Below are 17,324 nucleotides of genomic sequence, written 5' to 3'. Positions count from 1 at the left end.
CCCGAACCCATTGGTCCAATTAAAACATTGGACTTCATCAATATCATCTTTCCACAAATTCAAATATTTGCAATTCATCAGAAACTGATCACGTTTGAAATATCTATCTGAAGTTTGTATAGAAGGGTGTTGGGGGTATGCTACATGGTCATCATCGAATTAAGCTAGAAGAAAAGAAAAAAAAAAAAACAAAGAAGCTAGACAAGATCTATGTATATGATGTCTATGCTCACGTTCAAATGAGACGAGACCAGACAGGAAACAAATCATACATCAAAATCATGATCATGAGTCGCTGGCATGGATAATGCACAGCTCCTTCGCATGCCAAATGCGTCGTCGCCGCACAACATCCGCACCAAAGGTATCCATGATACCATCGTCGTTGTAGCGAGCAGCGGAATCACTATCATCGTCGAAAGACGGACGCAAGAGTCTGGCTTCCTCAACGCTTGCACCGAACTCGTATTCGCCGCGGCAGAGGACCGTAACACCGATGGAGGCGTTGGTGGACTCCCCGCTGGCCAGGATGGGGAGTGCTTGTTGCAGCATCCCGGTCCACACGAGACGACGGGTTAGGTCTAGGGCGATGTTGTTCGGTTGGTGGCGGAGGCTGGGTTGGAGACGGAGGAGGGGGTGGATGGGGCGGGAGGAGCGGTTGTGGACGGTGACATTTAAGGTGAGGAGATCATCTGTCTTGACGCGGAAGCGTGAGCGGCCGGTTTGTTCCACTGCGTCGGAGGTCTCGGGTGAAGATGATGGCGAGGTCAGGGAGAATTGCATTTCGACATCTTCGAGACGCATGGCCTCGACCATACGATTGTTCAATCGGACGTTTCGGAGATCGATGGACCCCTCGCGGCCGGTGGCATGTTCTTTCCAGCCTCCCAGAACTCTCTTGAGGAGCTCTTCCCGGAACCAAAAGGCCTCGCGCGACGCCGCCTCAGCTTCGAAAGAGAGTTTGTTGGCGCTGACGACGAATTGTCTCCGAGTGCCGGTGTTGACGACGGGAATGGAGGCATGTGGGTTGTCTAAGTAGACGCGAGGCAAAACCAGAACAAACCGACAAACTTGCCCGGGTTGGAGCTCCCCGTCGACAGAGTATTTGCCCTCAGGATCATCCTCGGTCGTTGCATCCGGTGGGAGAATTGCCATCGTTTGTTCACTTACGCGCAACCACACCGATAGGGGACTCGGCCATGCGTTGCGCAGGTCAAGCAATACGACGCAGTGATCAGGCCCGTAAGCCCCGTTGCCGAGACGCCCGAGGACTTGCGAGAAGGGGTCGTTGTCAGTGGTGGAGAGCAACGCATCCGGCTTTTGTATAGAATCGATGCCAGCAGGTGATTCAATATTGTTCTTCCAGGCGAAATCACCACTAAACGGAAGAATGTCACAGCGGGCAACCTCCACGCTCGCATTCACAGTGACTGTCAACGGCACAAACAGCTGTCGGGTATAGAATATATCCGGCAATTCACCCGGGGCTGCCCCAACGCAGGAATAGTCGATCTGGACTGTCGTGTCCTGCAAACCAGGCTTTCCGAGAACGTCAACGGTAAATGTTGCCTTCTGGCCTGCTGCAATCGAACAATCACTGGGGTCCTCGCCCTGCCGGCGCCATCGCAAAGCGGGCTTGGTTGCTAATTTGAGCTCCAACTCGTAGATCTCGACCGGCAATAGATCCCTGTTACTCAGTGCAGACTGTAGTTGTTTGGTGGTTGAATCTTGGAAGGTGAATAGTACAAAGTCCACGGGGCAGGAAGAGGCATTTTGAAGTGTAATGGTGAAGGTTTTGACTTCACCTTCAAGGACCATCATCGCAGACTGCGACAGAGACATAGATTCGATCACAAGTGACGGCTGTTTGGCGATGACTTTGACTTCACAAGTTGATGTTTCAGGGCCTTTCTTGACATCAACCTTGCCATCCTTTGAGGTCGTTGAGCTCCAGGAAACCGGGCGCTCTGTGAGAGGCTTCTTTGCCCCCAGACCTGTTCGCTTAAACTTCACCTCAGGTTCAGGTTTCCAGAAGGTCTTGAAGATGGGGAATCTTCGCGTTCGACAGTGCCGTACTTTCACAATACATCCCGTGATCTGAAGGCTACCCTCCCCATGGGCGACACCAAAAACAGTGATATCCTGCACAGAAAGGGGAGCGATGACAAAATTCTCTGCCACAGCATCAAACGACACACCGGTACTCTCTAAGCGCAAATGTTCAATCTCAATCTCAAATTCGTAAGGATTTTGCAAAGTTACTTGGAACGGCGCAGGTTCATCAGCGACAGTGAGCATTTCCAATGCCTTGCTGGTAGGCTTGGCGAATGGGTTGTACAGGAACGGATCCTTTTTCGCCTTGTCCGAACTTGTGGTGACCGCATCCAGTTCCGTTTTGGACCGCCGAACAGGCTTTTTTGGATCCGCCAATGACAATAACTGGACATCACGTACTAGGAAGTCATCCCAGTACTCTGCGACCAGATCGGAAGCACCTAGTCTGGTGCCTGCGCCCACGGTGCGCTTAATGTTGTTCAAAAGACGGACTTGTTCGTCTTGCGGTAGATACGGCGGGGATCTGATTGCTTCACCTAGCATCATATCTCCCCGAATAGTTTGCAAAAGCTCAACTGTGAAACGAAGCACTCCATTGAAATCGGGAAGGGCTTCGCAGCAGTTTATACAGGCTTTCAAGACATCAATTTTCAAGTTCAGATCACCGTAACGATCAAGAACTACATGTCGGAATGCTCGCTCGGCAATACTAGCAACTGAATCATATCCAGAGCTTTCCTGCTGCCCGCTCACACCAGATGATTTGCTTTGCCTCTTCTCCCATTCGTAGAACGATGAAGGCTGAACACCGTATATTTCTCCAATGGTTGCAAGAAGGAGACGCACACTTGATTCCATATTCCCAGACCCCGTGTCCAGGGCATTCACATCAAATGCTGTGTCGCTGAGAGATGCCAACCCGGCAGCAGGATGAATGCCTACCTCCGCGGCACCAATTTTGCGTGCTTGCACTAGACTTGGTACCATTACTGAAAGAAGCTCACGCAAAATGAATGCTTTCTTTCTAGGCAGGTCAAGGATATTAAGAACAGCAACAACGCCAACGATGATGGGAACAGCGTCAGTTGCAGGTAGGTCCGCACCAGGGGAAAGCGGCAAAGCCCGGTACAAGAAGTTAGCAATCTCAGACTTGCGGAGCAGAACAGTTCCCCGCGGAAGCTCCAGCTGTAGCAATGGAACCAAGTGTTCATTCATCACGATATGCTTCAAAGCATTGTCATCCAAAGCTCCATCACGAACACGAGCTGACACCATCAGCCGCGCTAATCGAATCACCGTCTCCGAGAACACCAACTGCGGAAGAGGTTCATCTGTGATATTTGCGGCGCGGGTATAAAGGTTTAAGATGTTGTTAGAGAGATCTGGCAGGAGATTGGCTAGGTTGTGTAAAGAGATGATCCTATTCCCAGCGCTACTAGGAGTCGTTGAGTCGCGGGAAGGTTTGGAGGATTTGTCCGCAACGGGGTACAGGACTGATGGTATCTAGTAAGCAAGTAAGCAACCTGGCACAAGTACCCAGGGTATTCGATGGTGCTGTTATCCATTCACATACCTGGAAGTCCATTCCTGCCCACCCAAACATCAGTAGGCAAAGAAGAATTGTTTCGAGCGCTTTAGCGTGCCAGATGTAATCGCTGCTTGCTCGAGCATTATTCACGGCTTCGGTCAGTTCCTTGAGGGCATCGGGCCACCTTCCCGCCTGCAGGAAAAGAGTTCCAATGATCACCCCGGCACGACCCTTGATCCGGTTCTTAGTTCTGTCAGTAGCACTCATGCCACTGACAGACATCCGATCGCGGCTATGCTCCTTCGGGGATGCTGTTGAAGGTGCTCTGCTCCGGGAATTTGTACGACTGGATAGGTGAATTGCCCGAGTGATCTCATCAAAGGTTGTAGGAGTCTCATGATCGCTAGGAGCCGGGGAACTGCCGTTGGAGCTCAACGGAGTGCCATCACGTGTGCCGTGCGGACTCGATGGTAGCTGTGTGGGCAGAGTCATACGATTCAGAAGTCGGTCTACTGGCCGTGGCCGTAGTTCTGGGTTCCGGTGCGGGCCCCATGAAGATGCTTTAGGTGACTCGATTGTCGGTATACTTTGTATGGTCTTCGCGAACCCATCCAATTCGGAGAGTAAAACAGACGTAACATCACATAGAACTGTCTTCATTGTCGTGGCCTTGGAGACCTGGGGCGGAGGAACCCAAAGGACATTATCCGGTCCATTCGTAATCTTATCCAAGCCATGGTGATCAAAGACCAAGAGTTGGTGTACCAAAGCCCGTGGGTTTCTCTCCTTGACCCCATCAAGCTCTTCCAATAATTGATTCAGCCCCTCGGGAGTGGGGTGCTTCTGCTCGTCGCCAGTGCTCTCGGGGAGTTCAGACCCATCTGCGATCGCAATAATGACCAATGGCTCCCTATATAGTTCAAAAGGAAATAGCTCGAGATGTGAGGTCGGGGGAACCGAGAAGGAAAGGTCATAAAGAATCAATCCGGTAGGAAATGCCAGTGGTGAGAACATGTCTAGACAACAACATGTTAGTAAATATGGTAGCAATATCCACAAGTTTCTCGCGATAATGAGAAGGGCATACTTCTGTTTGGCCGCGCATCCGGACTAATATCCCCTAGTCGGACTACATTTTCGGCTTGTAGTCGGGCGGCGAAGCTCAAAAAGCGCGAGCGCTTGATCTTGCCTATGGGAAGGAGGAGGGCCCTGAGGCGCACGGGCGCAATTGGGGACAGAGGGTCAACACCCATCCTGTCAGTTGAGAGCGATTGATGGTATTAAGCCCACATCCACACAATTATCAAGGCAAGCTTCCGAGCGTCATGCGATAGGGGAGATTGCGAGAGACTGGACGAGAAGCGGGTCCGGGGTCCCCTATGTGTGTGTACACACGGAGATCATACTCGGGACGAAGGCGGAGAGTGATGGCAATTATACAGCTGATAAGGATAAGCCCGACGTAAACTCCGCAGTCTCCAAACTATGTGCCCTCCTCCCATCGAATGACCTTCCTTTGTTTTGTCGTTTCTTTGTCTTTATCGGAATTTAACCTCTGCTCAGCGTTCTAAAGTTTTGCTTTCTCGGTCTCGACCGGGCCTTTCACGATATATGCGAACGGTGTGCATGAGTTCACAATCTCTACGGCTGCCTAGACAACCTCGATCTTGTTTATCAATACTCATTTGCATCTAGAACGGAGGTGTACATGAACTTCGCTGCCTGATTAAGATAAAAGGCTTGAGCATACTCAGATAGAAGAATACATACACAACAAGATGGCTTTGAATGTGGATTTCAACGCGTTGAAGGCGCGGACCATGGGGTCTGGGGCCGACGAGGAAGCTGTGACAGTCGACACAAGAGGATTGATCTCGAAAGTGCTTGCTCGATATTCCGGGAAATGGTATGAACTGGTTGATCTTTTATCTTGAGATCCAAATATTAACCTACTTTTGTTGTGACTAGGACGGTCCTCCGAGAAATGATCCAAAACGCCGCCGATGCCTCTGCAACGAAGGTTACGATCAAGTTTGAGACTCTTCCATCGACCACAGTACCATCACCTTTATCAAGTGACCCCACCGCACATCTGAAACATACCATCACCAACCACACTCTTCGACGTGTTTTGATCTCAAACAACGGCGCTGCATTCAGTGAAAAGGATTGGGGAAGATTGAAGCGGATCGCAGACGGAAATCCAGATGAAACTAAGATTGGCGCATTTGGAGTAGGCTTTTACAGTGTTTTCGACGATTGCGAGGAGCCGTTTGTGTCCTCTGGTAGCCAAGCCATGGCCTTCTACTGGAAGGGGAATGCGCTGTTTACCCGTCGACTGGATCTCGGCGACGCCGCAAGCCAAGACACCACTTTTGTTTTGGACTACCGAAATGATTCTTCCCCAGTCCCATCGTTACTGCAGCTCTGTCAATTTTTGTCTAGCAGTCTGACGTTTGTCTCATTGCAAGAGATTGAACTTTGGTTGGATGACTGGAACCTTCTACGGCTATCAAAAAAGACAGCTCCCAGTGTCGATGTCCCCATTCCGAGAGACATTGACACTAAGACTACAGAAGGTTTGATGAAGATTGTCAATGTCACTCGGGAAGTTGCGCAGGTCGACGCTTCGTGGATGCGAATTGTGGAATGGAATCCCAATGCAAGCTTGTTCCGCCTTGATAATCTTCGAGATACAACCAGTTCGCTAAAGAGTTTCTTCTCTAAGTTCACACAGGGTACGCCCGAGAAGCAATCTAATGCCCAGAACCTGGAACCCGAGCGCCAGGAAGACTCAGGAAACATGAATACTATGCTCTCAGCGTCGGTATTTTTGCATATCAACACGGCATCGCTCCAACCATCTATTAGTAGAGATCTGAGCAAAGAACTGGAACGAGCTACACGGAAACCTCCACCGAAGAAAGCAACCCTCGCAATCCTGACACCTTCTTACGATGCCAACATGTCCACTGGAACGTCCTCGTCGCAGTCAGAAGTTCTTTCATCAATCTTACCCTCGAAAGGTGGAAGGGTCTTTATTGGTTTCCCTACACAGCAGACGACTGGCTTGAATGCCCATGTCTCTGCCCCATCTGTCATTCCTACTGTGGAGCGAGAGAGCATAGATTTAAACACTCGGTACATCAGCAAATGGAATCTCGAGATGTTGCGGGCAGTTGGAATTGTTTGTCGAATTGCTTGGTCGGCAGAGATGGCTGCCATAAAATCGAAACTCGCATCTAGAGTTGGACCATCGCGTGTGTCTAAGATTCGGAAAGAAGACATCGTGGATGTATTGCCAGAGGCTGTCCATACTGCAAATCAATTTGCATTCCGTGAATCTACCCCATCTTCTGTTCTGGGACAGACAATCGAGGATGCATTTTGGATGTGCAACAAGAATGCCTCCATCGAAGTCCTTTCCACCTGCGGTGTCATCCCCAGTCATCAAACACGCATCGCACCCAAAGATCTCAGCTTCATGGATACCATTCCCGCTTTGCCCGAGGAGTTTGTTCAGGGCGCCAAAGATTTCGTCAAACGGCTGACTGACTTCGGGTTGGTCACAGAAGTAACGGTATCAGACATCAAGCGCGAATTAGAGTCGAATACCTTGCGATCCAACCAAGTCCTTGAATTTATTTCATGGCTTGGCCGTAAAACAGCCGCTGGCCAGCTCGATAGGTCTTCGGTCCAGAGTCTACTACGTGTAGCAGTGGCTAATGACGAGGACAAAGAAGGGGTTCCCACTCGCTTGATTATCTTTGCGGAGATCACCTGCTTTTTGAACCCTCAGCGCATTCCAGCGGAACTGCCCGTACCATCCAGCGTGATGCCTTTCAGGTTCACCAAGTCGTTGGACAAGCATCAACTGGAGGCACTTGGCTGGGTCGAGCTGCAAATTGTTTCCTGGCTTAGCTGGATCGTCAAAAATTGCGGAGACCGCAATATTTTCTCAATAGATCAAGATATCACGCAGTCCGCAACCTTTGCGGGTCAGGTATTGCCTGTTTTGTCAAAGCAGTGGGAAACTCTAAGTCAAACCTCAAAGCAAAGTATTGTCGCAAAACTTCAACCCCAGACTGTGATCCCCACAAAACTTGGAATGAGGCAACCTGGTCAGACATATTTTGCTTCTGTGCGTCTCTTTGACGACCTGCCTGTAGTTCATGGCCTGAATGGCGTCAAGGAGAAAATCTTGGTCCAACTTGGAGTTCGCAAAACTGTGGAACTTGGTGTGATTTTTGATCGTCTGATCAATACCCCAGTCTCCAGTGATGTGAAAGGTCCTGTGTCCAGGAAATGGAGTCACGTTGATCTTATCCGATACCTCGCCTCTGTACGGGAGGACATCCCTGCGAGCGACATTCAGAGACTAAAGGGGACCAGCATCTGTACTGCCGAAAGTGGAAGTGGCACCGAGGTCACACGTCACAAGATCTCCGAGCTTTATGAGCCGAAGGATGCACTCCGAGCTCTCGGCTTACCAATTATTGAATGGCCTGGTAATTACAACAGCAACAGCAACGAGGGTAAATTCCTTACGATGATGGGGCTCAAGAGTTACCCACCGGCTGTTGAACTCGTTATGATCATGTCAGCCGGAAGCACAGCAAAAGATAATCGAGCAAGCAAGGCTCTGTCATATTTCCTCGGCGAGTATTACACAAATGAGTATGTTTCGTTTGAGATCAGTGCGGTGACAGTGCCATTCCTTCCCATTGAAGGATCTGATAGCTTAAGCGCTCCAAAGCAGTGCTTTACCGATCAAGGTGCTGCCTTATTCGGCTTCAAACTTCTCAGAAACAATCTCCACTCCCATGCCTCCAGGCTGGGAGTCAAGGCCCATCCTCCCATGACGGACTGTCTTCAAACCCTCGCGAAGCAGCCCCCAACCAACGAAAGGGATGCGCGAATTGTGTTTAAATACCTGGCAGGCAGGGTGGCCGATCTAAGACAGCAAGATATAAACCGCATTAGCCAAACTCCTATTATCCCAATCCCTATCCACGAGCGATCAGAGAAAGGAGCCAAATACCGGCTTGTGACCCCTAGGCTATGCTATCTTGGAGACGGAGAGGACTACAAGAACATATTTGACTTTGTCAATTTCGGACAGGAGGCGAATCTCTTCCTGATGGCCATCGGCTCAAAACAAGAACCAACTAAGATTGAAATTGCACGGATGCTGGTCAAAGAGCCCGCACGCATATCTGCTGCCTTCCAAAGTTCCGAGAAATACCTCATGCTTCTCAGAACCCTCGCGGAGGTGCTCCCAATGCTGAAGAAGGATAGGGATCTTTTCGCTGAGATGCGGAGAGCAAGATTCCTTCTTGCCAGTCGAGACATCCCGCCCACTGCATCAGAGCATGGTGGCAAAGAAAAGTCGTCTGTCAAGGAATTCCACGATGAGGAGGACGATATGGATATCAAAGAATGGAGTCTCGCCTCTGCCAAGGACATTGTCGTGGTAGACGATTTCCAAAGTTTCAACCTCTTCAAAGAACACATCTTCGCTGCCCCACAAGAAGAGGCTTTGGAGGACTTCTACACTGCTCTTGGGGCTATACCCTTAAGTGAAATCGTCGAGGAACAAGCCCGAATTGGAAACATCGCCCCTGATCAAAGCCCTGCATATAAACTGGAGAAGTTGATTCTAGAGCGTACGCGGCTTTTCTTGCATGATCAACCTGCAGACTATGTTCTACATGGATCCCGATGGCTGGAGGATTCTTTCAAAGTCCATGTTGTGACCTCGATCAGTCTTACGAGAACACTGAAGGGACGAAAGGTGTCGCACACGCAGAAGAAAAATGCAATTGTCGCACAGCTGGCCTCGGGTGTGAGCATGTGCATATGTCCGGATCGATACGACCTTTACGAGATCAGTCAGTCCTTGGTGCAGTTGCTTTTGAAGCGACCGAAGCTGCACTCGACACTCACATTGGAAATGCTGTTGAAGACCGACCTCTTAGAACTCCGGGCTCGAGGTTACAACGTGGAACGTATTCTAAGGCAAAAAGCCCAAGAAGCTCGGATCGCGGAAGATAAGCGCCAAAAACAGGTAGAGCAGGAGAGGCGGGTCTTGCAGGAGAGAGAAGCTGCCTGGGCGGCAGGTCAAGCCCAGCGTGACTCTCAGCGGGCCGATGAAGAGAGTGCCGAGGCACAGGCGCAACATTCGATGCCTGGCGTTTTCCCGGAGTCACCGAAAAATGACAAGAACTTGCCGGAAGAACCACATGTCGCTCCTCCACAGAGAATACCGGTGCAACGCATGTTCGCCAATCTGTCGAAACGGTTTGGCTTATCTGGCTCGAACCCCGACACAGAAGAACAATCCCGTTCTCTGCTTCCCGGATCTTCCACACCTCCGCCACCGCCTTATTCCCCCAATGACCCCCAGACTCAGCAAAAACGCCCCGAGCAATCTGTGAACGCCAATTCACCGCACCGATTGAACTCTGAGCTTCTCTCCGCGGTCCAAGCGTGCCGCCCTCACGGATCCTCGGACGTGTACAGTCGCCCGGAGACAAACCAAATCCAAGAAAGCAAGTCCTACTGTGATGAGCGACCTAGTCATGACCTGGAATTCGTCGCCACGCTGCCTAGCAGTGGCGTGAACGTCCTCTTCACAAAGGCAGTCACCGAGCGATCTGCCTTCCTCTCGAAAAACCGCGTCGGGTTTAACCTCTTTGCTTCGATCCTCCTTGACTGTGGTACGATCTTCTCGATGCGGGCCGACAGCCTGACCATCTTCTATGACCCGGGCGGCAAGACGATCGCATTCAACCGCGGGGGCAGTATTTTCTGCAACTACTTTTACTTCCAGTCTTTGCAAGAACAGGAGCTACTCAAGAGCGCAACCCCAGATCGTGCTGATGCGATTGTTTATTGGTGGGTGATTTTGTGCCATGAGCTGGCGCACAACTTGGTCGGAGATCACAGTTCGGCGCATAGTTACTACACGGAGGGCTTTGTGGCGCAGTATTTCCCTAAGGTTGCCGTCAAGCTCGCTTCGCTGCAGGTACCAGCCCCAACCCCAGCTCCTCAATCTGGATAGTCTTGATGATTTGGCTTGTTGGATACCCTCTACCCTCTCTGTTCGCATGTAAAGTGCATTAGCCTAGCAATTTCGGTTTTTATTTTCTTTCCAAATATGTAGATGTGACAGTTCTTTCAATGATACCTCCTGTAAAAAGAAATTTCAGTAAAAAGCAATGTGTCTATGATCTGGTGACGCCTTATCTTAGAATTTTCATACTCGTCTACAAAACACTAGTGGGTATATCCTACGGGTAGGGCTACAACTTGACAGGTACCATGCACTCTTTAGTCATTTATTCCTCGTTCTTGGTAGTCTGACGTTTCCTAACTCTTTCTAGCTAGCGTTATGCGCTGTTTCATTAATGTCCATACAGGTAGGATGAGACAACCCAGTAAAAATATTTATCTATAGGTCTAACTTCGGGGCTATATCTACTTCTTCCACGTTCAGGGGCTTAACAAGAAGCACTATATGACATATTACATTATTCTTCACACCGACATTTTACTATTTAAGGTCTTCAGGATAAATAATCTTGATCTTATTCTCCTAAAAAGTTCCAATATCAAAATCCGCCTTCCATTGCCACATCGGTGAAAGTCTTCCGTCGGTACCCGCTTTTGACCTTCCAATTTATCTCCAACCTTAATTTTTTTTTTCTTCTTGAGTCAACGACAATGCATTGGTAGCTCACTTGCATCTCTGATTGTACAGTCAAAATCGTCATCCGAAAGCTATACTTCTAAAATTCTTTTTTTATTTTCTTCATTGGCGCATGTTTTGAGCATATTGCCACTCTCCGATCTCGTCCCATCAGATAAGCGGCAAACTCGTTCCGAGTACCTAATTCAAGCCTAAAAATTGGAGATCCTGCTATGCAGATGAGCTTTGATCTCTTGTATTTCATTTGATCTCAAAGTTTGTTCCGAGATCGTCGGAATTCTCCGGTACACTCCGTCATCGAATTCAAACGTCAGCATGGCACCAATGCTAGGTGATTGGGATGGCCCAAACAATGGACAAACAGTGCCACAACTTGACCCCGGCTCCTCGACCAAGAGCATCCTTTATGTTGATGCCTATGATTCATTCTCCTATAATGTCGTTGCTATGCTGGAGGAGACCTTAGGGGTCAAAGTCACAGTAATGACCATCGATTCCGAATGGCCCGATTCCAATATGAACGAGTTCATCCAGCACTACGAAGCTGTCGTTCTTGGACCGGGACCAGGAGACCCCAACGTGCCTACTGATGTCGGTATCATGAGAGACATTTGGAACCTTCATGACTCAGACCTCCTTCCCGTTTTTGGTATCTGTCTGGGTTTCCAAAGCCTTTGCCTTCACAATGGCGTTCCCATTGAGCGACTCCCGTACCCGATTCATGGCCAGATCCACAAGATTTCCACGTCAGCGAAGGATATCTTTGAACATCTGCCGGAGGTAGAGGTGACGCTTTACCACTCACTCTATGCCAACTCGGCTTCTTCAGCATCACCCGATTTGGAATACTTGGCTTGGTTGTCTTTAAAGGATCGCCCGAATGTACAGATACCCATGGCAGTTCGCCATCTTAAGAAGCCATTCTGGGGCGTGCAGTTCCACCCTGAGTCCTGCAAATCAGAAATCAATGCCTGCAAGGCACTTCTCCGAAATTGGTGGAGGATGGCTCTTGGATATAACAAGATTGTTGGGCGCGGGGGATATTGTTCCCTTCCCAGCACAGTTATCAGTCCCATGACAGCTCCCACTCCATTCCCTGATGCTGCTTATGAAATGCTCAACTGGAGCAAGTCAACTTCGAAAATTTCGGCGTCCCGGTCGCTTGACCGGCCTGACTTGACCGCAGAAGCTATAAGTGAACTATTCAATAAACCAGGTTCGCCAGCAGTCCTTTTCCAATCCAACGGCCAATACAGCATCGCTTCGGTGCCAAGTCCTGGCTCATGGCGGTTCGAATACAACGTCGAGACACATAAACTTCGATTGCTCCAGCTGTATGGCGACTGCAAAGAGGTTGAGAGTTATATTACTGTTGCTCAATTGTGGGATGCATTACGGTATTTGATGGAAATGAAGAAAGTTGATTCAGGGAACTCTCAGGTGCCATTCTGGGGTGGCTTCCTGGGTTATCTCTCCTACGAACTTGGTCTCACTTGTCTTCCCCACCCAGGCCATGCGCAAGCTTCTGAGTCACCAAAGCCCTCCAGCACCGATAAATCATCTGATTCTTCCTTTGCGGATCCACCCGATGTCAGCCTTTTGTGGTGTGAAAGAAGTATCGTGGTTGACAATACTACTGGCGCCGTTGTTATTCAATCCACTCGCGATGATGATGCGGGTTGGCTTGATGAGACACTGCAACACCTGCAAAACTTTTCGGATAATGGCAATGAAACATCTGCAGATCGGGGCTTGGATTCAATTCTCCGGGAAAGCAAAATTCAGTTCCCCGAGGAGAAGGAATACAAACGGCAAATCGAGACATGCCAAGCAGAGCTGGAAGCAGGTGAATCTTATGAACTATGCCTAACATCTGAGACATCGATCACTTTGCCAGTTCCAGAACTAGAGTCGGATCGTTTGGTGTTCCCCTGGAAGCTGTTCAGGCGACTCAAAACATACAATCCCGCTGCATTCAGCGCTTTCGCAGATTTGGGAGATACAAAGATTGCCAGCAGCAGCCCAGAGTGCTTCCTCAACTGGGACCGTGAATCGACATTGGAGATGAAGCCAATGAAAGGCACAGTCCGAAAATCACCAGGCATGACCATGGAGAAGGCTTGTGAGATCCTCGGCTCCACGAAAGAGATGGCCGAGAACCTGATGATCGCGGACTTGATCCGTCATGATCTGTACGGCATCTGCGGATCAGGTGGCGTCCATGTCGAGAAGCTGCTCGAGGTCGCAGATTACGGCCGAGTCTACTCAATGATCACCCACATCAAGGGCAAGATCCGCCCCAACCACCCGGGTTTCGCTGTGCGACATATGTCCCAGCTGAATACCCCCAACATGTCTGTTCACGGCCTGACTACCCTCCAGAGGTGCCTCCCACCGGGTTCCATGACTGGTGCGCCCAAGGAACGTTCTTGCATGCATCTTCGCACGATTGAGAACCGCAAGCGTAGCATCTACTCCGGTGTGATGGGCTTCCTGGACCTTGGCGGAGGTGGAAGTTTCTCGGTTTTGATCCGCTCGGCATTCACTTGTTACGGTGGTCGAGACTACACCGAGAATAAGCAGCAGACCTGGCGAATCGGTGCCGGGGGTGCTATCACCACACTCAGCACCGCGGAGGGCGAATGGGATGAGATGTTGACCAAACTGCGTGTAGTTTGCAACGTCTTCAAGCCGCTCAATGCAGGCGAGGATTCTTAATTCCTAGGTACCGTTTTGATTTTTGGACATTATGACAGTTATGCTTGGTCGCATCATGATCCACGCTTTCCCTTGCTTTCAACATCCGGATCCATGCGTTGGGATAGTGATTCGATTCAACATTCAGCGTTGGCGTTGGCGTTTCGGTTTGCATTTTGCTATTGTATTAGTACCTTGGATTTTGTCTATAAACCCCATTCAACACATATGGAGATTAGAAATACAGATATTCATCACTCTCTTAACGGATTCTTCGCCGTCGTCATCGTATATTGTCAAGATGCAAACAAAGCAAACATCATTTTCTCCGCAGCTTCAACTTCCGAGCTGCGTCTTTCCTTTCAACCTCTTTAGCAATTCTCAAAAATAAAAGCTTGTCACGAGCTTCGATAGACCGGAGCCGACTGGGTCTATCATTCCAGAGTCGCAAATGGCGAGCCAAGATGCCTCAATGGAGGAGATCCTCTGGCGGTCTCCCCCGCACGTCCAGATGATGGGGGGATTCCTTCATTCCAACAACAGTGAGTTGCACACCTTACCACGCCGGGAATTGAGCTTAATTGTCTCATCAATTAGTTCTGTTCTACTTTGCCGAATCCCCTTTCTTTGATTCGACCTCCAACAACGCCTCTCTCGCCATCCAAGCGAACTACAACGATGCCTTCCGTCATTTCGTCGAGACGCGCGAAGCGTTCGAAGCCAGACTAAAAACAATGCAGGGCCTGGAGTTTATCGTGTCATATGATCCCCTCCAAGCAGCCGCACAAACAGACAACCGCTTCGCCCACGAGCCATCCAACATCTGGGTGATCCGCAAGCAGAACCGACGGAAGAGGAGCGGCATGGACGACGAGGTGACCGTGATATCGACATACTTCATTGTCGGCGACTGCATCTACATGGCTCCTTCAGTTGCGAGTGTAGTGGGTAACCGAATTGTATGTATCCTCTCGAAACTCACCAGCTACTCCGAGACAACTAATCTAATAAATCATCCCCCCGCAGCTATCAGCTGTCACATCCCTAACCCAGCTCATGAAATCCGCCGCGACGTTACCGACATTCACCGCCTCCCACGGACACACCTACTTGCCTCCTGGAGTCCGCAGCAAAGAAGGCGCCGGAGCCAGCCAAGCCTCCCAGAGCAAAGAAGCAACACCCATGCCAGACGCATCCTTCCCAACCACCGAATCCTCGCAAGCAACCAGTAAATCAAGCCTTGGCGGCTCAACTGCAAGCTCCAACTATCAAGATACGCGCAGTCTGGCTGAATCATTCAGTCTGCTCACGCGCTACGGCGACGAATTCATGGACGAAAGTCCCCTCGTCGGTGAACCGGGCTCGTTCATCCTATCACGCACTGGCGGCGAGACTACCGGCTCGGCTGTTAAGGGAGCGCCGAAAATCGCTGCTAATGCGGCGCCGACTAGTACGCCTTCTGCTCTGCCTGTTAGGGCGTCGACGCCGCAGGTGCGTGTCGATACACCCGGTAAGGCTTCTGAGAAGAGTTCCCCGCCTAGCTCTACTGGTGATAGGGGGAAGAAGAAGAAGAGTCGGATTGTTAGCTGAGTTGGTTTCTTGATACCCTGTTTTTTTTTTTTTCTCTCTCTCTGCTGCATCTCTGGGCGTTTGGGGTTGGGCATAGCATTTACGGGGATTACACCGTTGGTATCCAGGAGCTGGCTATCGGCTCTTTTTGATGTGTGGTCTTAGCCTGATTATTGTTGGATTCTGTTTTATTATTTACCAGACCATTGAAACACTGTACTTCATCTTTCTATTTTTTGGGGGGTCCATACATTGAGGTGATTCTATGACACTGCTGCTGTGTTGTACAACGAGAGCGCCTACCATACATATGTACGTTGGCTCATACAGATATCGACTATCACACTACCATAATGTGCTTCAACCTTTTTGAAAAACGCTTTGACAAGTACATCCGTCGATTAACTATATCTTTTTTACAGCACAGGATCATGTCGAACATCTTCACGACAAACGAAACTCCATGGATCATTGTAGGTAACAGTGGGATAGCAGTGTAAAAGCAGCCATGACGCTAGCTTTCACTGGTATATTAGAAGTCTTCCAGCATGTGTGTGGTGAGAGAGACTGATTAACTTGGTATCTATAGAACCAGGAAGTTAGTATCCGAATAACCTATGAAGAACGATTGGGTACTAACAACTCGACACGCCACTCGCAAGAGGACTTATCACATTTGAGCCTAGAAGGCACGAAGAATAGAAGATGCACTCGACTCTTCAGCCTCAAGGCTAGAGTTAGCTCCAACCTCAGATTCATTGCCTGCAGGCCTCGTAGTTTTTGGTATTTGCACCATCGAGTCATCGAGCTGGTCTGTCCAGTTCTGAGCGGAACATAGGAGAGTACTCGATATAGAGGTGTGGAGAGGAACGATGGGAGAGGGGGGCATATCGAAAAATAGAAAGACGAGTATTGAAATTAAGACATTGTTGATCAGGGCCTTATAAACAAATGACCCGCTATATTTGATCACTGTCTTTGTGGGCTCTGCATTGTGATAGAGCGCGATTTGATAATGCGAAGAGAAGAGTATGGGCACCGACATTCAGGTATTCCACGTTTTTATGTGACTTGGTGGACGTTGATGCCTTCCACGAGTAGGTCCTTAGATGGCTATTTTCGCGGTTAGGAGCATGGGGTAGTCGGGACAATTCAGAAATATTCTCTCTTTCTACAATTTTCACCTCCGTATCACCCACCATATTATGAACCGAGATGGCCCACTACCAGTGTAGCGGTATTGAATAGATACCCGAAGGATGAGAGGCAGAAGGAGCCACAGCATTTGCAGCTATGCCGAAACAAAGGGATAAGAAATTCGGAATCAGTCTATTGGGCCAGTCAGAGACCTTCAAAGAAGAGGACATGTTCAAATACCTGGCACATATTGCATGGGCTGTGAGTTATTTTCACGAAGGAAGAACGCTCCAGATTATCGTCATCAATTGCGAATCCACGTTCACCCTTCTGGTGTCTATACGATGCAAGGTCTGTACTTGGACAGCTTCGTATTCACACTATTCACTGATCCATCAAGTGCAACAGAATATATAGATATAAAGATCTACTGGCAACAAGAAGACCCTGGAAGAAGCTCTATAGGTGCATGGAGAGAAGAGGATCTATCTACGAAGGTGACAATATATATAGTCTGAGATCAAACAATAGAGATCGCATGATATATCTCTCAAACACCAGTATATATAAAATCAAACATACACACACACACTGTTGGAATACGCGCCTATGGATGCTCGCACTGGT

The 17,324-nt window shown here is 49.3% G+C and overlaps 4 protein-coding genes across 4 annotated transcripts; 3 read left to right on the top strand and 1 right to left on the bottom strand.

Moving 5' to 3' along the window:
* Positions 1-285: 285 nt before the first annotated feature.
* Positions 286-4,836, bottom strand: N7455_011562 (TRAPPII-specific subunit TRS120; the record flags this gene model as incomplete). Its single annotated transcript, XM_040954453.2, has 3 exons — positions 286-3,558; positions 3,629-4,599; positions 4,671-4,836. 3 exons carry the CDS (start codon positions 4,834-4,836, stop codon positions 286-288), a joined length of 4,410 nt encoding a protein of 1,469 aa, XP_040815171.2.
* A 525-nt stretch (positions 4,837-5,361) lies between these two features.
* Positions 5,362-10,646, top strand: N7455_011561 (histidine kinase-like ATPase domain-containing protein; the record flags this gene model as incomplete). The annotated part of the gene is made up of 2 exons (XM_040954419.2): positions 5,362-5,489; positions 5,552-10,646. The coding sequence occupies 2 exons, from the start codon at positions 5,362-5,364 to the stop codon at positions 10,644-10,646; spliced, it is 5,223 nt and encodes a 1,740-aa protein (XP_040815111.2).
* Positions 10,647-11,609: 963 nt separating this feature from the next.
* On the top strand, positions 11,610-14,012 carry pabA (aminodeoxychorismate synthase pabA; the record flags this gene model as incomplete). Its single annotated transcript, XM_040954400.2, has 1 exon — positions 11,610-14,012. One exon carries the CDS (start codon positions 11,610-11,612, stop codon positions 14,010-14,012), a length of 2,403 nt encoding a protein of 800 aa, XP_040815133.2.
* A 430-nt stretch (positions 14,013-14,442) lies between these two features.
* On the top strand, positions 14,443-15,581 carry med6 (mediator complex subunit MED6; the record flags this gene model as incomplete). Its single annotated transcript, XM_040954266.2, has 3 exons — positions 14,443-14,533; positions 14,589-14,950; positions 15,018-15,581. The coding sequence occupies 3 exons, from the start codon at positions 14,443-14,445 to the stop codon at positions 15,579-15,581; spliced, it is 1,017 nt and encodes a 338-aa protein (XP_040815131.1).
* Between the last annotated feature and the right edge of the window lie 1,743 nt (positions 15,582-17,324).

This window comes from Penicillium solitum, assembly GCF_028829755.1.
Source record: "Penicillium solitum strain IBT 25940 chromosome Unknown utg000009l_segment0_segment0, whole genome shotgun sequence".
NCBI lineage: Eukaryota > Fungi > Ascomycota > Eurotiomycetes > Eurotiales > Aspergillaceae > Penicillium > Penicillium solitum.
This window is presented reverse-complemented; position numbering and strand designations above follow the sequence as displayed.